Source organism: Monosiga brevicollis, genomic scaffold (genome assembly GCF_000002865.3).
Source record: "Monosiga brevicollis MX1 MONBRscaffold_6 genomic scaffold, whole genome shotgun sequence".
Classification (NCBI taxonomy): domain Eukaryota; class Choanoflagellata; order Craspedida; family Salpingoecidae; genus Monosiga; species Monosiga brevicollis.
Genome location: NW_001865043.1, coordinates 427,258 through 448,592, shown reverse-complemented (window position 1 = coordinate 448,592; position 21,335 = coordinate 427,258). Strand labels below are relative to the sequence as shown.

General features: G+C 54.9%; 5 protein-coding genes across 5 annotated transcripts; 3 read left to right on the top strand and 2 right to left on the bottom strand.

The window, feature by feature from the left end:
- Positions 1–9,834: 9,834 nt before the first annotated feature.
- MONBRDRAFT_24194 (uncharacterized protein) lies at positions 9,835–12,149 on the top strand (the record flags this gene model as incomplete). The annotated part of the gene is made up of 7 exons (XM_001744618.1): positions 9,835–10,164; positions 10,290–10,387; positions 10,478–10,577; positions 10,758–11,019; positions 11,096–11,243; positions 11,349–11,439; positions 11,538–12,149. 7 exons carry the CDS (start codon positions 9,835–9,837, stop codon positions 12,147–12,149), a joined length of 1,641 nt encoding a protein of 546 aa, XP_001744670.1.
- Positions 12,150–14,435: 2,286 nt separating this feature from the next.
- MONBRDRAFT_24193 (uncharacterized protein) lies at positions 14,436–15,320 on the bottom strand (the record flags this gene model as incomplete). The annotated part of the gene is made up of 1 exon (XM_001744429.1): positions 14,436–15,320. The coding sequence occupies one exon, from the start codon at positions 15,318–15,320 to the stop codon at positions 14,436–14,438; it is 885 nt and encodes a 294-aa protein (XP_001744481.1).
- A 279-nt stretch (positions 15,321–15,599) lies between these two features.
- On the top strand, positions 15,600–17,313 carry MONBRDRAFT_18443 (uncharacterized protein). Its single transcript, XM_001744617.1, has 6 exons — positions 15,600–15,625; positions 15,701–15,773; positions 15,866–15,991; positions 16,088–16,168; positions 16,255–16,324; positions 16,489–17,313. The coding sequence occupies exons 2-6, from the start codon at positions 15,735–15,737 to the stop codon at positions 16,665–16,667; spliced, it is 495 nt and encodes a 164-aa protein (XP_001744669.1). The 5' UTR covers positions 15,600–15,625; positions 15,701–15,734; the 3' UTR covers positions 16,668–17,313.
- Positions 17,314–18,524: 1,211 nt separating this feature from the next.
- On the top strand, positions 18,525–19,046 carry MONBRDRAFT_2766 (uncharacterized protein; the record flags this gene model as incomplete). The annotated part of the gene is made up of 1 exon (XM_001744616.1): positions 18,525–19,046. A coding segment is annotated over one exon (522 nt), but the record flags the coding sequence as incomplete, so codon positions are not given.
- Positions 19,047–20,468: 1,422 nt separating this feature from the next.
- On the bottom strand, positions 20,469–20,915 carry MONBRDRAFT_7022 (uncharacterized protein; the record flags this gene model as incomplete). The annotated part of the gene is made up of 1 exon (XM_001744428.1): positions 20,469–20,915. One exon carries the CDS (start codon positions 20,913–20,915, stop codon positions 20,469–20,471), a length of 447 nt encoding a protein of 148 aa, XP_001744480.1.
- Positions 20,916–21,335: the final 420 nt, after the last annotated feature.

The following is a 21,335-nucleotide window of genomic DNA, read 5'->3' as shown; positions in this document are numbered from 1 at the left end:
ACAACGACACGGGGAAAAGCCAGGCGCGATGAGGCAGAAGCTTGTTCAACGAAGAGTGATCCACGCGTAACGGTTCGGGGAAATGACGTCCTCACTCCCTTGCCACCCATGAAGCTATGCCTGCCTGCTAGCCTTCCATTTCCTCTCCCGGAACAACAACAGAACCGCCCCCGCCGACAAGGAGACACACCTCTTCGCTGCTGCTGCGGCGGCGGCTCCACACTGACACTGACTGACTCTGAGCGGCTGTTTGTGGAAACGGCTTGAAAGCAAAAACCAGATCCAGAGGAAGAAAAATGCGCAGTTGGAACAAAAGAACGAAACAAAAGGAAAGTGGTAATGGAGGGTGTCTGTGCACCATTTTACCATTTTAGAGAGAGAGAGAGAGAGAGAGAGAGAGAGAGGCAGAGAGACAGAGTGACAAAGAGAGAGAGAGAATTGGTGAAGTAAAGAGAGAGAGAAGAAAGAGAAAGAGAGAGAGAGATAGAGAGATTGAAGAGAGAGAGAAAGAGAGAGAGGAGGAGAGAGAGAGAGAGAGAGAAAGAGAGAGATAGAGAGAGGTGGAGCCGTCTTCCGCACACACACGCAGCGCATTTGGTTACCAAGATAAGCTGACACATGTAACTGATGCATTGACGGTCTCAACTGATGTTGTCAACAAATCAATTTTTTCTTTTGTTCTCGAACTGTGGAATGGTTGGCTGTCTGTCTGTGTGACCCGTCAAGGCTCGAAGTGAATAAAAACTGCAACTCCTGCATTATTATTTATTTCGACGCTTGGCGTGAACTTTGCGCCGACCTCCGCCCGCGGCCTTGTTGCCAGAAGTGCCCATCGAAAATCCACCTGCACAAACACAGCAGACACCGGTATCTGAGCCATTTGCGGCAAGCATGTTCTGTCAAAGAAGAATGAAAGAAAACAAAAGAAAACGTACCAGCGCCATTTGTCGCTGCGCCACCTGCACCAAACTGAAACCCTCCTGCTACAACAAGACAGAGGGACAGAAAAAAGGAGAAAAAGGAGAAAAACAAAAATGTCACAAACGATGGCCAGAAAGCAAATGAGCGTGACCACTCGAGTAGATCGGGCAAGCGAAGGGCCACCACCAGAGTTCACAGATGGCACAAGATGATTGAGCACGAGTTGCAATACATACCGGCATTGCCCGAGGCAGCACCTGTGTTTGCGCCCGCACCAAAACCAAAGCCGCCTGCGTTGGCCCCTGGAGCGGCCCCAAAGGCACCCCCGCCAAAGCTTGAAGCTCCAGCCGACGGCGCTGCGCCGGCTCCAAACTGGAAACCTCCGCTGGCTGCTGGCGCCGCGCTGGTGGCACCCGCAGCGCCAAATCCAAACGAGCTGCTAGCAGGTGCAGCAGGTGCCGTGGCGGCCCCAAAGGCAAAACCACCTGCTGCGTTTGATGTCGCAACTGATGCCGCATTGCCACCAAAGCCGCCAAATGCGCCAACTGGCGCTCCAGCGGTCGGCACTGGCGTCGAAGAAGGCGAGGGCTCTGTGCTCATGCCTCCCGTGTCTCCACCAGCGGCATTGGATCCGAACGAAAAACCAGCGCCCGTGCTGGCGGCAGGTTTTTGACTGTTCTGAGCTCCAAAAGCAAAGCCCTGTGTCGGAGCACTGCTGGCCGCGGGCGCAACTGAAGTCGCCGTGGCACCAAACTGGAAGCCACCCTGGTTGCTTTGATAGGCAGCGGTAGAGGAGGGCGCTGTAACACCAAACTGAAAACCAGTCGAAGGCAGGGATGCTGGTGCTGATGTGCCAGCCGCAGCGGTTGAGGCCCCAAAGGAAAAGCCTGTCGGTGCAGACGACGCCGTCGCTGGCGCTGGCGCCGGTTTGCTTCCAAAATTAAACGGAGCGCTTGGCGTGGCAGCGTTTGATGTTGTGGTGGGGGTGGCCCCAAACGAAAACCCTTTTGTCTCAGGCTTGGTCGCAGCAGCTGACGTTGCACCAAAACTGGACGGGGTGGAGGCGGTCGTGGTACTTCCTGCAACGCCAGATGCTGACGTTGTGCTGGCTCCAAAGGCAAAGCCCGAAGCTGGAGCTGGGGTCGAAGTTGGAGGCGCGCTTGTTGCGCCAAAAGAGAAGCCGGTAGTAGCCTTGGGCGTGCTGTCAGTCTCAGCTGGCTTTGAAGGGGTGGCCCCAAAGGTAAAACTAGCAGCTGGTTTGGTCGCGCTCTCAGTCTCAGCAGGTTTGGCGGGCGTGGCCCCAAAGGTGAAGCCGGCCGCCTTGGGCGCGCTCTCGGTCTCTGCGGGCTTGGCGGGCGTGGCTCCAAAAGCAAAGCCTGCCGCCTTGGGCGCGCTCTCAGTCTCTGCGGGCTTGGCAGACGTGGCTCCAAAGGTGAAGCCTGTGGCTGCCTTAGCGGGCGTCTCGGTCTTGACAGCTGTCTCAGGTTTGTCTGCTGCGCTTGTCGCTGTTGTAGTGGAGGCTCCTGGCGACTGTCCAAAAGCCAATCCCTTGCTCGCACCGGAAGAGGTTGTTTCCTGCGAAGCCTCCTTCGGTTGGCCAAAGGCAAAAGGCGTGGCCTTGGTAGAAGCAACTGCTTCTGACTCAGGGGCCTTGGGGGGCTGTGTAGACTTGCCAAAGCTAAAGGGGGCCGCCTTGGTCTCAGCGGCTGCCGGAAGCGTCTGGGATGAGTCAGCAGCCGTGGCCACGGTCGCTGCGGTTGTGGCCTTCCCAAATGTAAAGCCGCTGGACGTATTGGCACTGGCTGGCGAGACGTTGTCTGCGACTTTTTTAGCACTGCCAAAGGGGAACCCGCTGCCTGTGGGCACAGGTGCTTTGTTTGTGCCGGTGCTGGCCGTGCTGACGGCTGGCTCCAACGCGCGCAAAGCAGGCGATGGCGTTAGCGAGATGGGTGATGTAGGCGGCTTGACAGCAGCGGCTGGTTTGGAAACGGCAGAGGGGGCAGTTGCCAAAGCTGAAACCGTAGCAGAAGTGTTGCTCATGGCTTGACCAAATGCAAACCCTTTGGCTGGGGCAGGCGTGCCACTCGTAGCTGAAGGTACAGAGGCTTTGGCAAACGAAAACTATCAGGGTTGCCGGGACTAGGTGAGTGGCCATCAAAGCTATGAAAATTTGAGCTTGCATGCTATCACAAACCTGATCGTTGGTGGCGGTGATGGGCTTTTTGTCCATGACTGTCGCATGAGCAAAAGAGAACGATCCACTGGGAGCCTTGGACAGCGTCGCTGGCGATGCGCTTGGTAAGATGCTGCTCTTGGTGCTGGCTACGCCGCTGCTGTTGGCATCGGCGGTCGAAGCTTTTGGCGGGTTGGCGGCTGGCTGAGTAACCGCATCCATCTTCTTGCCAAAGGGGGAGGCGGCCACAGAGGGTGTAGCAGGCGCAGCAAGTGGCGTGGACTTGTCAGATGAAGTAGCGGTTGAAGCAGGCGTGGTGACAGCTGCCTTGTCAAAGCCGCCAAATGTGGGGGCACTGACGGGTTTGGTGGGCAGCATGCCAAAGCTGGGTTTAGAAACAGCACTTTGTGCTGCCGGTGCAGTGGTAGAAGAAGCACCAAAAGTACTTGGTGCAGATGAGTCCTTGGCGGAGGCTGTCTTCTTAGGAGCGGGTTCGCCAGCATTCTTTGCGCTTGGGGCAAAGGTCGATGGCTCGGCCAGGGCTGTGACATTTGTTGTGGTCGTTGTCGTTGTAGCCATTGGTGCAGCGGGCGCGGTCGCGCCAAACCCGCCAAAGGCAGTGGAAGTCGAAGGCTTGGCTGCAAACGAAGGGGACAATGACAAGGCGGGTGCTGCTACAAGCTGGTCGACTCGACGCTTTTCGGCCCAAAATTCAGCAGCGGAAGGCTGCTGCGTGCTCGAGGCAGACTTGAGGCTACGTGATCTAAAAAAAAAAAAAAAAAAAAAAAGTGTGCCAAGCAAACATCAAAGGGAGGAAGTCAGGCGCGTAATGAGACGAAAACAATCATCGTGGTATGGACGGCCTGCGTCGAGATCATGGGCCGCACAGGGTTTTGTTGGGCGCTGCGCTTTCCGCCTTGGTCTGCGCAGCTGTAGTGCCGAGTTTGGAGGCTGCCGTCCAGGCGCCTGAAGGTCCTGCGGTAGTGCTTGTCGTGGCCGCGGGGAGATCATTCTTGACCCGCTTCCTCGGAAGGTCCTGAAGGTTCAGATGTGGCAAAATTGATCAGCGTTTGACCCCTGTGCGGCTGCTTAACAAGAACGATATGACATTGTTTGTCTCTGCCGTAGGGTCGACAAATTTTTAAAAAGTAAAATGCATTTACCTCTTGCTCATTTTTCAAATCTGCTGTGGGCGGCGCGGTCACACTGGCAGGCACCCGCCCGGAATCGCTCGAGGGCCGACCATACATGCTGGTGGCGGTAGCACGCACACGGCCGGTCAGGTTGAGCTTGACCTGTCCCGGGCGAGTGAGGCGGTGTGCACGGGCGCGTCGCCGGGCACGAAGCTGCGCTTGCGGTGAGGATGCCTCGTTGACGTCAGCCAGCCTACAAACAGCATTTCCATGAGCGGTGCCATTCTTGGCCACGCATTCAGACCCTGATGATCCCACTCAGATAACAGCTGTTTGATGTTTACAACTGGTGCATATTCCACAGATGGCCAAGTGGCCGGGAAAGGTGGCAAGGACGTACAAGGCAGACTCGTCCAATGGGGAGACTTGGGTTGTCAGGGTTTGCAGCATGCGTTGGGCGGCCAGTGAGAGTTGAGCAGGACGCCTGTAACAACGCGGGAAAGCTGATAAGATGAAGGTCCAGGCGACACTGCAAGGCTTGGGGTTGGGCCGGCAGAGATTACGGACGTGGCTGTCTTGGCAGGCTTGATGACGCGGCGGGCAGCACGATCGGCCAAGCTCTGAAGATTAGTGGCCCGGGCTACTGGAGCAGCATTGGCGGCAGCATGTACGCGCTTTTGCCCGACTTGAGCCTGGTGATGGATGGTGCATGTTGCATGGGGTTGAGCTGACAGCAAAGAGCCAATGGTGCGTTGGGCCTCGTGTGGAACCGAGGCGGGGATGCAGCGCGTCTGACAAACCTCGAGGCCCTGCTTGTTGACCAACGGCTGGCTGGGGGGGCGCGTTGGTGAGAGACGGCTCAAGAGTGGATTCTAATGGATTTGGATGTTGTTACATAGCACCATGTCAGAAGAGGCAGAGGAGAGCAGCACGAGGTCGAGATACAAGCAAAGGAGAAACGGAAGGAGGAAGACAACACGTCCAATTCGACCTGTTGGGTGGCTTGTGCTTGCATGTGGCTCTGATTGAAGCCAGGTAGTGATCCAAGGCGGCTGTGATCGAGGCCACTCGTGCCCAGAACGGAGGAACCGACACCGGCACGGGCAGATGCGAGCTGACGCGCGTGGGCTGCTAATGCATCGGCGGCCACGGCAGCCTGTGATCGTGGGTGGTGGTGAGTCGGAATGAGCTTGACCGGTCAGCGCGAGCAAATCAACACGGGCATGACAAACCTGAGCGTCATTTCGTCCGGCGTCAAGACGGAAGGCACCGGGCCCCGAGGGGTAGGAGGTCGAGGCACCAGTGGCGATCTTTGGACGCTGGGTTGGTTGATGGCTTGAGACCTCATCATGGGCGTCATCATCGCCGTCATTGGCACGAAAGAAAGAAGAAAGAAAGGAGCTGGTTGAAGCGGCCACCGAGGACAGAAAGGAGGATCGACGCTACAAAGGTCCCAAGAGATTCAAGACAGCACACAGCAGGCAGGTGAGTGCGAATGAGTCATCGCGTGGGCAGAGTCGTTGACGTACCCGCTCGGCTGCCATGGTGTCCTGTGAAGTGGGGGGACACGGCGCGTCAAGCAGAGGTTCGGCTGGATATTCTGGGGCACGACCCTGTTTCTAGTGACATGTGCACCACCACGAGGCTGAGGACATGCTGGTAGTCAGCTAAACGAGAGAGACGAGAGACAAGGGCTTTGCCTCGGACAAAACTTGTCTCTCAAATATCACACATGCGTTCGCCAGCGCCACACACAACGTTGTCGTTGTTGCGGGCAGAGCAGGGCACCAACCTCACGACTCAAACGACGACGACGGCACCTGAGGCCCCCAGAGCCAGAACCAGTTGAGCGGCAAAGAGAGAGAGAGAGAGAGAGAGGAGAAAAAAAAAAAACGTTGCGAGTGTAACAACAGTTGTTTACAACGATTTCTTAAATCGCTGTTTTATGCCATCTGGTAGCTGAGATGAAATTGTCTGACAATACTTTGGCAGTCACTGCAATGGTAGGAGGGGCACGAGAACGAACTCCTCGTCGGTCATGTCTGGCTCGCTGATTCTCATCATGTCGTTGTGTGAGGAGATCGTGGCATTTGGTCATTTGCACTCGTTCCAGGCCAGGCCAGTGCGGGCATGGCTCCGGCGCCTTGGGGTCAGCTCCGAGTATGAGACTGCTGGTGCAGAAAGCGTCCCAGCCGAGGATATGGGCCACGCGAAATGACAAAAACTGGGGTAATAATTCCGATGAAATCACAACCTACTCGGGGCCAGCGTCAATCGTGTGTGTGTGTGTGTGTGTGTGTGTGTGTGCCAGTCACCTCACGTAGATCAATTCTGAATGGTGGGTTGTGTGGCATTATGGGTTTCCTCCAAGAATCGAATGACTCTCCGATCCAATGCAGCCAATCAGGCTCTAAGCCAAGATACGCCAAGGCGCCAAAGGGTGTGGCGGCGCCGAGTGTAAATCAGCAAAGTCACACGACAAGACAAGAGCCCCTCCCTTTGACTAAAACTTGGACACATGCCCCCTCTGACAAAACACGACGTGCATGTGTTTGGCGCCTTGGACTCGCGATGTCGCCCAACCCGACACGTGTTTTTCTGATTTTTGTACCCTGGCACGGCGTGTGGATCACGCGCATGTACCGCGCCGGTTCGAAGTTGATGGACTGCAAGGCCGGATCGGCACTTCTTCTTCTCCGCCTTGCCATTCTCAAGCAGAGGCGACTGAGAACGCATGAACACGTACTTGTATAACAACTCTGTCAAACAGTTTCTGGACGCAATCTGGCAGGCTGCCGGCAGGGCCGTCATCATTTTGATACACTTATCCTCCTGCTGCAGGATATACCCACGAGACCCACACCATCTATCTGTTCCACCTCAACGTGAGTTTCGTCACCCAAGCACCCATCCACCCGGGCCGTCGTGGTTTCAAGTGCTTGAAAGGTAAAAGCCCACATTCCACCCTCGCCCAAGCCCATCACAACCCACACCCATCATTATCATCATTATCATCCCTTGCACTTGGAGGAAAACGGCAACGAATGGTACATGTGCACAGGCTGCTCCTTCCTGCTCCTGCTGTAGGGGAAATGGTTGAAGATTCCCTTTACATCATCGTCACCCTCTCCCCATCCCTACTCCTGTCACTCTTTGACAAGAGATTTATCATCTCAATTTCGGGGTTGGTTTTCTCGTTGCTGATGATGTCCTGCCTCACCCAACCAGAACCCACAACTCCCCGATAAAACCCATCCAAAACAGCTTCACGGTCAACGACAACGACGGCACGGGTCGCTCGCTGCGGAGAACGATTTCGTCGTGTCGGTCGTGTCGCTGCCGGCCGCTTGCCTGGACCGGCACCGAACACTAGCCCAGATGCCAGAGCCTCATCGTTCTCGAGCCAAACCAGAGCCGTTGCGGCGACTGGCCCTACACCAGACACAACCGACCGGCTTCGGCATAGAATGCCCATGTCAAGAAACAAGCATACAGCAGGAAAACCAGAGAAGCTCCCAAAGGAACAAAAGAACAAAAAAACAGGATACCTTGCCCTTGTTCGACTCCTCATTCACTCCTGAAGCGTCTTTTCCTTCCCGTCCTTCCTTTCCACCAGCCTTTTTGAATTCTCAGCCAGTCGGGCGCTTAGGCACGGGCCACACACACACACACACACACACACACACACACACACACAAACACACATACACTCACACACTCACTCACACACTCACACACTCACACACTCACACACTCACACACTCACACACACACACACACACCTTTTCTTGCTCTGCCTCTGTGTCTGGTTCAGTCTCATTTCTCTCTTTTCTTGAGAGCCGTGGTACCGCTTTGGCGGTCACTCCTCCATCTCGATCGTTCGTGGTCCTTTCCTCGGACAAGGGGTCTTGTTGCTGTTGGTTCAGCCGATCCAGCTGCCCTTTGCAACGTCGCCGATCCTCCCCACTTTCGCTGCCATTGCCTGTCCCTGGCGCAACCATTGGATCCGTGCAGAGTAGTCGGCTCATGCTGGCCAATCAGCCCGCGAATCACAAACTTTTTTAACGGCATACACTCAAGGCCATTTACCTCCCAGCCTCGCGTACCCCCCCCCTCCCTTGTCACTTCCCCGTCACCATTCCGACCTGCAACACCGAGTTCTTCCTTCAAGCAACGCACGACGCCTTTCTTTCCGTGCCCACACCACATCCACCCACAGCTGCCCAGTCGGTTCCACTCAGCCCTTGGCCCGCGCTCAGCAAACGATACTCTCGGACGACAACGGTACGTCCCGCGGTCGATCCAATGAGTCTCAGCAATCCTTTGACATACACCAAACCAACGGAGCTCACAGCCTTCACCAAAGCCGGCGGGGCTCCTGGCCTTTGATCACACACATGCACCTTTCGTGTTTGAATCACGGATTACTCGTCACATTAACACAACTCGCCCCTCCCCCCCTGTCCATGACTGCTTGTCCTTGTGATGATCCCACTCTTTCCCACTGACTGGCGGATGACCGGTTGACCCGTTGACACTCGATTGCTTCTGCCTTCTCCTGTCCTCGCTATCCTGAGATCTGGGTTATGCATGTTCTTTGGGATTGAGGTTCTGGTGCATCAGATCATCGGACGGCAGCCAGAAGCCAACCCATCCCCACCAATGCCCACGTTGACATCCCAAAGTGTCATCACCACACCCCTCGGCTTGCCCTTGGCCCCAACATACAAACACTGAATTGTGTAAACACCCACACATTTGAACCTTACATAACACGATACAACTTCTCTTTTTTTACAACAACACGCATACACTGCGCTCTCGACCACACCATGTCTCTCTTGATCCTTCCCCGTGGACTATAAGCCGCATGAACTATGGGAACACCTCTTTCTGGTTGCTTGGCAAATCCAATGCCTTTCCCATCCCACATCCTGACCCACTGCCCCTGACTCCCTTGCCGCCTGAAGGCCTCTTGACTTGACTTGACTTGACATCATGGTAGTCGCCCTTTTGTGGATCTGCGTGTGTCTTTGCGTGTGTGTGTGTGTGTGTGTGTGTGTGTGTGGATCCACACATATTACTTTACGCTGATTCTGCGTGTTTCATCCCTCTCCACCAATTTTTGATTCTTCCACTTGGTTGATTTTAACCCTCGTCGTGTCGCATTTCCTACTTCGTCTTGCATCTTTCCCTCCCGGGTGCTCCTCTTCCGCCGGCCGTCGGCCCTCTGCATCTTCCTCCTCCTCCTCCAGCCCCCTCTTCCCCCTCTTCTTCTTCCTCCTCTTCCTCCCCCTCCTCCTCACCCAACTAGCGTACAATCCATCTCACTCGTTTCAGTCCTGCTATCGTTTAGACGCCACCCAATCAATCGCTTCACATCAACCTGTCTGTTACCTTGCACCGGAAACGGGCCCGTCGTCTTGGATCTCATCAAGCTCATCCCCATCGCATCAAGTCGGTGACTCTTTTGGCTTCTTGCCCGACCATGAAACCACGATAGGCTCTCGTTGTTTGGGTTAGTTGTGCACTCACAAACAACTTTGCTTCACGCTGAACAGATCCCCCACCCCATGATCAACTGCGCAAGTCAATTGGTTCGCCAGTATGGCTGCTCAATCGACCAGCGCCTCCCGCACCGGTGACCCAAGTGCCCAAAAACCCTCTGCAGGACCAACAATCAGCACCTCTTCAGCTTCTACCGCAGCTCAAACACCAAACGAGATGGCAGATGCATCGGTTCAACAGATCGAGTCAGGGCTGCGAACCGCTCTGCACATTCAGTTTAAAACTGACAGTAACGAAGCGGATGCCATGACCGACGCCACTGCAGCCAACGTTCATTCTGAACATCGTGTCTTTGCCAGCCCAAGTCACTTGTCACGAGTACCACAGCGCCCGATCCAAAATGATGCCTCGACTATTTGGATGGGAGATGTACGCCTTGCCTCCTTTCTTTTCCAACTTCCCCCTCGCTTCATTGGAACAAAGCCTAACTCACTCACACAAATCATGCATACACTCCTTTTCACCGTGGTGCGCTCATGGATTGCACGTCATAGATTGAGCCGCGTTGGACCGAGGGCTTCTTGCAACGAGCTTTTGAGGAGTGCGGGTACACTCCCATCAAACTCGCCATTGTCAAGCGATCCAATGGCTCGTGCGTTGCTTCATACCATGCATCACGTACTCATGCCAATCGACTCGGGTTGATCACGCGATGCTCATTCGTCTCCCTTCAATCACTTAGAAGCCGAGGATTTGCATTCATCACTTTTGCATCGGAACAAGAGGCCCGACAGGCGCGTCAAGCACTCTCTGGTCGCAAGTGCATCCCTCAGAGCCTTCCGGTGAGTGCATCTCTACATTCCACCAGGCTCGACATGCTCAATCGTCGCTTGCTGATCTATGAAGGGCTATCCGCGACTTGTCCACGGTCGCCGTTGGTCACGCCACCACACGCAATGCCTATGATTGATTCTGCCTTGATTCCTTCAAAAACTCACACTTGTCTTACTTTTGCTGATCAGAGTCGCGTCTTCTTCTTGCGGCCGTCCATCACCGATGGTGACGACACCCCCAAGTTTCCCCGGCTGCACATTGAGGGCCTTATCCAAGATGACTCGGAGGAAATGCTCTGTGTGCGTCACCACCTCTTGCTTGTCAACATTCTTCCCCCATTCTCAACGCTATCAAACACCTGGCTTATCTGGTTGTTCTGTTATGCTTTCACGCATTCATCGGTGCAGAACTTCTTTCGCGAGCAATGCGAAGGCTTTGAGCACGCTAAAAGTAAGCCGTGTGGCAATTACGCTTTTTCCTTTACCATGCCATTCCTGATGTCATCACTGCTCGATTGGCATGTTAGTCGTGTATCATGGCGACGGCCGGACTCGGGGGTATGGCTTTCTGCGCTTTAGCACCGACGCTGCCAAGGAAAAGGCATTGAGGCTCAATAACCAGCCCGGCTGGGATCCCGCTCGCCCATTGCACATCAGTCCAGCGCGAGACTCAAAGTATGTGCCATACATGCAGAAAAAAAAAACATCTTGGGTCTAGCAGCGCTGGCTGAAAGCAAGACTCCGTTGACGCCGCCTGCTATGGTCTCATGTTGACTATAGGAGCGTACAACGCCGCATGTCAACGACCTCATCGTCACACCCTAGCTCGCCTGGGTTAACGCTGCCAACGTCCAAATCCTTCTTCGACAAGGTCTGTAGCATTTCTGCTTTCCATCCATCGCCAGACCGCTTTCATACAGCCAAAATTGTTCTCCATGACTCACTTAAATGGCACACACCCAACGACAGGGTGGATATACAAGCTACATGGCTACAGACGGCTATGCTCCTCCTAAAATGAGCACCATGCCGGGGGTGGCGTCTGCTGGAACATATCTAGTCCCTGGCCCGCGAGACCCGGCTTTTATGGACTACAGTGGTCAGCCACCTTTGCTCCTGGCATCAGCCATGCCTTACGCTCCAACTCAAGGCATGGCAATGGGGGCTGCTGGTAGCGGTACTGTGGCGGCCACCACGGGTCCCCAATCTCTGCCTGGATCAAGCATGGCCTACGGGTGGCATACACCGTACGCTACACCAGCCGGTCCTATGACGGGTGCAGGTCCAGGCGCAAGTCCCGCCCACCTTTGGCCAGGTCCCGTGCACTACCTACCGACCATGCCTGGTTATCCCATACCCATCTCAGGCTACGCTCCACAGCAGCCCAACATGGGTCCACCCTTTGTGCCCATGATGACGACGCATCTCCCCCGCTACCAAAGCGTAGTGTATCTCTCTAGCCCCCCTGCAGGCTCTACTGCTGGTTCCAGTGGACCCTCAGTGACGGCGACACCGCTGGCGGCGTCGCCCACGACAGGACCGGAGCTGGTTCCTAGCGTGACCCATGCCTCTCAGGCATAGACTCCTAGTCCATCAGTGCCTTTTTTTATCTATCGTGCTGTGCTAGTCTTTGTCATCCAGCTCGTCCCAAGTCGTCTTGTAAAGCTGGTCAGGCGTGGCACCAATCAACGTCCAATGAACTGTGTTGTCGTGTTGAGTGATGATGCGTTGTGCGGCATCATGTCGTCGTAGGTGCTGTTGACCCTCATTGTGTTGTGTAAGATTTTGGTTTGCTTTTTCGCTGGGTCATCGTGTGTTGTTTGTGTTGTGTGCGTCATTATTGTTTGTATGTACCGGACTGTCGAGAATCTAAGCTCTTTCGATCACTGTTTGCAGCACTTGGTGCTCCTATCCGCTTGTTTCGATTTTGTCGGTTGTTGCATCATTCCTCAAGCACATTTGCAGTTGCCATGTGCAGTCCGCGATTAGCAAGGCGGTAAGCGGCGCACGTCGAGTCAAAGTCTCGTCATTTCCCAAAATCTCGACCAGGCGCAATGCATCGCCAATGCTTTCCCCGACTGTACTTCCTGAATGCCAACGAGATACATGAGTAGGTGCCGTCATTTGACCGTCAAGGCGGATTTTTTATGGCCACACCTTGAGCTACAAAGAGCTGTCTTTGATGCTGCGTAGCGGCTCGCAGTGTCTCCAAGAGGGCAATGAGGCCTACGCGATCTCGTCCGTGTTGCACTGGTCCCACGGGGCCGTATCATGAATGTGGCGAAAACGCTGGCAAACTACAAAGCAGCAAAACGCGACCGGGCTGCCAGACACTTCATTTTTTGCTGCGAGAGTGCCAGGGACTTACGGGCCGTGGAAGCAAATTGCTGCGTCTTCTGCTGCAACGGTGGAATGAGACGCTCCAGCACAAAACGAGCAGCTGTTACATGTTCACACATCTTGCCTAGGACGTTGCAGTTGAGGACACCCTCCCCGGCAGTAGTCAGCAGGCATGTAGCAAAAGTCGATGCGAGGGCAGGCTCTGCGTTGTGAGTGTGGGCAATATGCAAAAGCGCAAAAAGTCGGCACTTTACATACAAAGTCCGGAAAAGGCGATGCTCTGTTTGAGTGGGGCTCGTCCTTGCTCGACTTCTACGTCATTCAACAAAAGTCATGAGCACGCGGCCCGTATCATGATCAGATGCAAGGAAGACAGCAATCGCCAGCTACCTGCACTCAGAAGGGCGGCCAAAAGTCGATCGATGATGCTAATGAGTTGAGCTTGCAAGCAAGGCGAAGGAACTTTCTCAACGGCCAGTCCTTGGTCTAATGGAGGGAGAAGTGAGACGCAGATTAAGTGCGCCACTTGTACAACGAGGCCGGAATGATAGGACCTACACGTAACGGTCGACAATGTTTGGAGCAACAAGCGTGTGCTGCCAGGACTTGGCTGACTGAGAGCCAACTGGGTGAGCAGTGGCAATGGCTTGAGAAGCTCAATCAGTAAGAGTTCTTGGCTGCGCCGCTTGGCAGACGTGTCTGCTGGCGCAAGCAAAGTGGTGAGCCCGTTTGCAGAAGATGGTTGCGCCTCTAACAGCATTCAAGCATCTGGGCATTTGCAAGAGAAGCAAGCACCTGTGGTGTTGGAAGCACGCTCATCGATGGCAATTTGTGAAGCAGGCTGTGGGGTAGCAAGGGCAAGCCCATCCATTTGACAGTGCGTGGCCACTGTAGGTGGGGTTTACGATAACCAGTGAGCTTGGTGTCACACACAGCGCTGGTCATCTTGCCAAAGCCTTACCAAGTTGAAGAGGAAGCAGTTCATCGAGGTCGTTCGCCTCAACCTGTGGAGGGCACATTCTTGTCGTGTTCTGCAGAAGCCGTGCAAACTGTGCCGTGCGCTGCTCGTGCTCATGGCAGCGTTGCAAAGGCCGATTCAAGCACGCTGAAAAAGCATGGGGGGAATAAGTGTGGTCGTGTTGTTTGCACTCCCGTAACAAGTGAAGGAGAAAGCCGTGCACACCGAAAATTAAGGTTTGGATCGACTCTGTGACGAAATGACTTGCACGCTGGGATTGTGGTGCTGCTAAACAAAACGAAAGGGCCTATTCGCGATTGTTAATTGAGCTAGCGGTGCTTTGACCTAGTATGTGAGCGCAAATCATCAGACAAAACAAAGCAGCCCGTGTCGGCAAAAAGGTAAACAGACCGCTTGCCATGCAAGTCCAGAGAATTGCAATTCTTGGTCATGTGGCTGGGTCTGCGTGCTTCCTTGTGACCTAGGCCACGAGGTTATGTCAACGTGTGGACATAGCTCCTTCACCAAGCAAGAGTTTCAGCAGCTGATACAATGTACTCATGCTAGGCTTACCGGATCAAAATATGTTGGAGCAATTGGGGTAGAAGGGTCTGGACGGAGCATCCACAGCGCTTCAGAGCAACATGAAGCTTGGGGTTGAGCTGCTGCATACTTTCCTCTGAACGGGGTGGAATCATGCTGGGCAAGAGGTCGGTCTTGGACAGCCATAGATGGATCTTGACTGGGCTTGGTTCCAACTTGCGAGCCACCTTGTGTGCAAGCTTTGCTCGTTTGGGCGTGTGCGGATTCGGCTCCAATCGTCCGTCCACGGCTGGGGACGAACAAGGAGGAAGCTGCGGCGGCTGCTTCTTTGTTGCTGCTTGCATGCTTTGCAGGCGTTGAAGCCAGGTGGCTCGATCACACGCTCCACACTTCCAGATTTTGAGGGTTTGTGCTTCATTCACATGCACGCCCGCGCAGCTCAAATGCATGACATTGTGGCAGGCATCACACAGGAGCACATGGCCCGGTTCGTGGCATGCCCAGCAGGTTCGCTGAGTGCCGTCAGCATACGTCTCCTCGCTGTCTTGGAATGGCTGTGGTGTAGCGCCGGCAGTCGCTGGAGTGGTGCTGTAGCGGAGCAAATCGGCTTCAAGGTTGCGGCACTCCTTGATTGGTGGCGCTGACAGAAGCTGCAGTGTTTTTGTTGGTGACCCATGGCTGGAGGCTGGCTTGGCCTTGTTTGCAGACTTGGGCTTGGTGGCAGGCTTGGGCTTGGTGGCAGGCTTGGGCTTGGTGACAGACTTGGGCTTGGTGGCAGGCTTGGGCTTGGTGGCAGGCTTGGGCTTGGTGGCAGGCTTGGGCTTGGTGGCAGGCTTGGGCTTGGTGGCAGGCTTGGGCTTGGTGGCAGGCTTGGGCGCCTGAGCCAAGGATTTTGCTTGGTTGTGACGCATCGCAGCAATCCGCGCTGATCGCGTCGGGTGCCGAGTGCTTGAGCGCAACATCGATCTTCACTGCCGATGTACCGAGCCCTGCCACAAAGTCAAGAATGAAATGCCACCAAAAACTCATCGAAAGCGAATGCTGCCGGACAAGGAGTCACTGTGCAAATGCAGCAGCAGCACCACGCACTTTTGGTTTCTGAATTGTCGACAACACCAGGCGCTTTTTCCCCGCCCAAATATGTCAGACAAATCGTCGGAAGATGAAATGTCATCCAATTTCATTTTGAAGCCCTTTTCTGAGGCGCGGCAACACGGTTGGTGCCCAGTGACCTCCTGACTTGGCAGCCAGCGGAGAGCAGCGAGCGATAGCACTTGACTTGGTGATTTAGCGGAGTCAACCGACGACAAGGGTTACAAGGGAGCATGGCGGTCACACTGGGAGCGTCTGGCCTTGTGGTGCTGGTAAGGTGCTGGGCTGTGTGAGCCTCGAGTGTGTGTATGTTGTTTTTCTCGAAGTTGTTTCATGGGCCAAACCGGGGTGGGGTGACGTTTAGGTGCTCTTGGCCTCAGTCTGGGGCGTACAGAGCGGTGCCAATGGCGCATCAAGCGCCAATCGTTGGAGCGTGGTGCAGTGCTCTGAGGCAGGCTTTACGGAGGGACTTGTGTGTAGCAGTTGTCAGGTTCGAGCCGCCTCATCGCTGCGTCCCGCTTTGGAGAATGTCGGTGGATGTCTGTTTGGTGTCTGATTGATACACATGTCGCTGGCCGAGACACAGTTGCTGCCAAAGTTTGAGCTCGAAGTTCTCAGCGAGGCTTGTAGTGCATGCTGCCAAGATGACGGCATGACGCAGGGCCAGGTACGTAAAGACATTTAATAGGGGCACGAGTCGTCCACCTCTCGAGCCAGACAGAACACGCGGCCATTCACCTCGTGGCACCGCAGGTCACCAAGTATCCTCGGGCCATCTTGGAAATGTGCAACTGCAAGCTGCGAGCGTTCCCACAGATTGCCCGTGAGTTGCCACCCGTGGTCGCAAACTGGCCACGTAATAACACGACGAGCTGGCCAGCCAGCTCCTGCTTGCTTGGGCATGATCTCCGGTTCTTGGCTGTCTTGATGATCCGACTTGCTCTGCCTTGTGCTCACGTATCACCGCAACTTCCATTTGCCCCTTAGCTTTCGTGGATGGTGAGCGCAAATCAATGTTTAAGAACCTGAAGCACGTGCACAAGCATCTGGCGCCGCCGCGCCTGCAGCTCTTCAACGCTGATGGAGAGATGGCAGAGGAACTGAACATTGAGAGCTGGGACACCGACACGATTACGGAGTTTCTGGAAGACCGCCTCGAGGCTTGAACCCTCGATGCCAAAGCAGTGCTACCTCTCCTTATTGCCTGACTGGGCGAGACAAGAATAGCATCAATTCATTCCAGCCCAATGTCAATTTGACAATCTCAATCTTGATTTCGAGTTTTATCAAGGCATTGACAGAGGCAAATCAGCGGGTTCCTCGTCGGCCACTTTCAGGCTGATCCGGACAAGGTGGGATGTCATCTGAGTGCTGCTCTAGTGGTGAGGCCTTCCACAAATTAATCATGGACTCGCGAAAATTGGTTGCCCTCAGTATGGGGCCCTCAAGGATGAAGGGGTGCAAGCAGAGCTTGGAGCCTCAAAGCAAAACATTTGATCGCTGTTTGATGAGATACGGGACATTATCTTGGAAAGGTTTTCTTGGTGTGTCGCCACCACGGTGAGCCATTGCGTTTCGGGAGGCATGCACTGGCCGACAAAAATTTGCTGTCGCAAGGAGCAGAGGCCAATAAAAATGGAGCCCCCAAGACGTACGAATTTTGGCTACAGCAGCAAGTACAGATGAGACAGCATCGCTGCGTCCTGTACACTTCCACACGTGCGGCAGCACTACACTTGGCCCGCCCACAGCCGTGGCCCTTGAAATCATAACAGACAGAATACCTCCATGCAGGCCCGGCAGCTTCAGATTAAGTGGTGTTTGGGGTTAGCGCATGCCCCCCCACCGACGCCATTTGTGCCTGGGACCACGTCCCGATCCGCTCCGCCATATGCATTGCATGATGGCTTGCGATACTCTGTCTGCGCTCCTGTCACTGTCCTCAGGAGCGACGTAACGCTCCCCGTCATCTCGCACCACTCGGAAAACCGCTTTGGCGACAGCTTGTGCCACGCCTCCATGACTTGCGTGTTGAGACCGTGCTGGAGGTGCGCCACTCACTCGTTCCGGTAGCTCTCACCACGTGGCCACATCCATCACATGTGCCCTCCGGCTTGGGTCCCCCCGTAATGATTCGCCAAGGACCTCTCGTCTTTGGCTTCGTACATCCGCTTGGGCCGGGCGACCGCTGTCTTGTGCGTACCCGAGATTCTCGCCGTCTTTTGAGGTTCTTGTTCGTCTTTTCCTTCCGAGCCGCCAACCTGGCTCGCGTCTGCCTCCTCATGATTCTGATTTTGGTCGAGGAGCTTGGTGAGCGCCGACTAAGAACGTACTCTTTCCGGTTTCGTTCGTCCCTTTTTGCAAAACCGTCGCTTGGCTCTTGTTCTTGCTCATCTTCTTGGCGTTCTTTGTGTTTGGTGCCATGGTGCGCTAGCTTTTGCAATGAGCTCGGCTGTGCCTTGGGAGACTGAGCCTGCATGCAACAGCAACCGATGGAATTGGTTTGGGAAGTACAAAATGACACCGAAAGCATTTCTTCGTTTGAAATGAAACGTGTGTAACTCTTCGGACCGATGACGCTGCTTGTATGAGTTAGAACACATTTTCCGGTCCGAGAGTTTTGCTTCAATCAGCTGCAGCAGCACGATGGAGGGATGTTCCAGCCGCCAAGGGCAGGGGGGCGATGACTCCACAGGTGAGAGGCAGCGTCAGAGAAAATCTCTGGTGGACTTGACGACTCCAGTTGCCGGTACGGGCCACTGTGGGCCCTGCCCCTCCCCACTCGCGCCACCTCTTCATGCCCAGCTGACCTGCTCTGCCCACCTCTTTCAGATTCCAATCTGGTGTCCCATAGCCAAAGCCAGTGCGAGCGTGCCCTCGAGTACTGTGACAAAGCCCTGGAGATTCAGCTCGCCGCGCCGGGTGAGCAACATCCAAGCACCGCAACAACCTATCACAACATGGGCAACGCGTACTACAGCCAAGGCCAGTATGAGCGTGCCCTCAAGTACTACAACAAGGTCTTGGAGATTCGAGTTGCAACGCTTGGAGATAAGCATCCTGACACGGCGACAACCTACCACAACATGGGCAACGCGTACTATAGCCAAGGCCAGTATGAGCGTGCCCTCGAGTACTACAGCAAGGTCTTGGAGGTCCAGGTGGCAACGCTTGGAGATAAGCATCCTGATATGGCGGCCACCTACCACAACCTGGCCAACGTGTGCATGAGCCAGGGCCAGTGCGAGCGTGCCCTCGAGTACTGTGGCAAAGCCCTGGAGATTCAGCTCGCCGCGCTGGGTGAGCAACATCCAAGCACCGCAACAACTTATCACAACATGGGCAACGCGTACTATAGCCAAGGCCAATACGAGCGTGCCCTCGAGTACTACAGCAAGGTCTTGGAGATTCGAGTTGCAACGCTTGGAGATAAGCATCCTGATATGGCGGCCACCTACCACAACCTGGGCAACGTGTGCATGAGCCAGGGCCAGTGCGAGCGTGCCCTCGAGTACTGTGGCAAAGCCCTGGAGATTCAGCTCGCCGCGCTGGGTGAACAGCATCCAAGCACCGCGACAACATTACCACAACATGGCCAACGCGTACTATAGTCAAGGCCAGTATGAGCGTGCCTTCGAGTACTACAGCAAGGTCTTGGAGATTCGAGTTGCAACGCTTGGAGAGAAGCACCCCAGCACAACTGGTACTTACAAGGCTCTGGAGGAGGCCAAGCAAATCAAGAGAAACGTTGAAAAAAAAGCGTTGGTGACCCAGCCATCGAAGCTGGTAAAGGCTGCCAATTTGCATGTCCAAGACGCATTGGCCAAAACTACCGACACCTCAGCCCCGAGGGCATCGCTGCATCGTCGCCTTCGCATGGCTCTTCGCGATCAATCCGGGGTTTTTATTGAGCCAGAACATACAGGTTTGCCGGTCGATCGCTTCCCGTGGCTGAGGCTTCGTAATAATGGCGGCGCTGCAAAGCTGCCAGATCCAATTGTGCGTTTAGCACGCGACCTGGACAAAGGTCGTTCGGTGGCACTCTGTGTTGTGCCCATCCTCAGCCTTGCACAGGTTGAGGCAGGATATGCGATTTGGCGTGCTTCCAGCGAGTTGTGCCGGCTTCCCCTTCATGTGCTTCCTGAACAGCCGTCGGAAATGTCCACAAGCTGCCTTGGCATCATGACTCCCGAGCAGGCCGCCGAGGCCTCGAGGGAGTGGAACCTCCCCGAGGTGCAGCAATGCATGTACGAGCACTCGTGGGTGACATGCGTGCGGCCTGGTGTACGCGTGCGAGACGACATACCGCCCGAACTCGTCACTGTTGTTTATGTATGGTGCAAAGGCCTGTGCCCAGAGGGCGAGGCCTGTCTGCCCAAGCGCTTGTGTGGCTTGCCTGTGGAGGTGCGGACTGGCAGTGTGCGAAAGGCAAGTGGTCCTTCAGATTGGGCTCGGTACCGCGGGCTGGATGAAGACTGGAGGGCTCAAGTGTACCCCGGGTCGTCGGTCGGAAAGCGAGGTGAAAGCCGGCCAGGCACAATTGGCGGTCTTTTCCGTGGACCAAACGGCGGCGTGTACGCACTCACTTGCGATCACGTGTTGTTCGAGAGCGCTGAAGATCGGGTGGTGGGTGCACCTGCCACTGTTCCTTCTGTCACCGATCGATTCACATTATTTTCCCAAGTTGCCAAGTTCACAGATCTGCAATGGATAGCCGGTGAACAAGCGGGGCTTGGCAAACGGTTGCAACCGCCCACATCCGTGGACGTGGCGTTGCTCCGCCTCGAGGATCCCGAACGGGCTCTGACGGATGAGGACGGCTTTTTTCCATACCTGAAATTGAAACTGACGACTGCCCTCTCCTGCGCGAGCAGGGAGTGGGGTCTGATGTGATTGGTCGGTAGCTACGCGTGATCAACGAGCCTGCCACCTTGGATTCCGTATTCGAAGAAGGAAGTTCAATTGTGCTATTTGGTCGCACGTCGGGCCCTGTTGGCTTTGGCGTACCGATCACACTGCTCGCTGGCATTGGCTGCGTTCGAGAGGTCGTGCCCGGTCCAACACACGTCCGTGATGTTGGCGAATTGAGCGAGAATGTACCAGCCGGTGAGCCTCTCTACGCAAACCAGTACTTTTTCACCCTGGATCCGGGTCAAGGTGCCATGGAGCGTGTTGCTCAAGGTGGTGATTCTGGCTCGATCATCTACGTGCGAAGAGGTGTTGAGCTCCGACCGCTGGCACTCGTGCATCGACTTCTTGACGATGCTCCCTGTGTCGTTTGCGTTGCTACGCCGATAAAGCATGCACTTCGAGCAGTTTCGTTTGAAGAAGGCGGCAGCCCGTGTGATATCCAATAGCTGCGTGTTCCTGACATGATCGTGAGTCGTCTGTTTCCCGGTCACACAATCTCTCATGATTCTTGGCGTGCTGCTCCGCTGCCCAGTGTGGCTGTTTGGCCATCTCACAATCGACTTCACATCAAGTACACCTATTTTTTTTTTTTCTCCCTCAGACTCTCAGTCCAACCTCATTTCCATCGGCCAGTGCCGTTAGCGACGTGGGCACAGCCTCAAGGATTAACATCAACACATTCCCTGGAGCGCGCTCTCATATGGGCAAGGCTTGCCGTCTCGAATCATCACGCTTGGTAATCAATTGTCACTCCTTTCGACCTCGATGAAATACACTTGGTAGTTCCAACTTGTCCACAGAAACAAAGAGAGAGACAGAGACAGAGACAGAGATAGAGAGACAGAGAGACAGAGAGACCGAGAGAGGATGAAAGAGAGAAAGAGAAAGGCATAACAGCAGGAGAGAGAGAGAGAGAGAGAGAG

Bases quoted from the DNA above. Each gene is read 5' to 3' on its own strand.
- MONBRDRAFT_18443 (XM_001744617.1), top strand. From the start codon at position 15,735: ATGGCGGTCACACTGGGAGCGTCTGGCCTTGTGGTGCTG. The intron at 15,774-15,865 runs GTAAGGTGCTGG...GGTGACGTTTAG, and splicing joins CGTCTGGCCTTGTGGTGCTG to GTGCTCTTGGCCTCAGTCTG. The intron at 16,325-16,488 runs GTGAGTTGCCAC...TTTGCCCCTTAG, and splicing joins AGCGTTCCCACAGATTGCCC to CTTTCGTGGATGGTGAGCGC.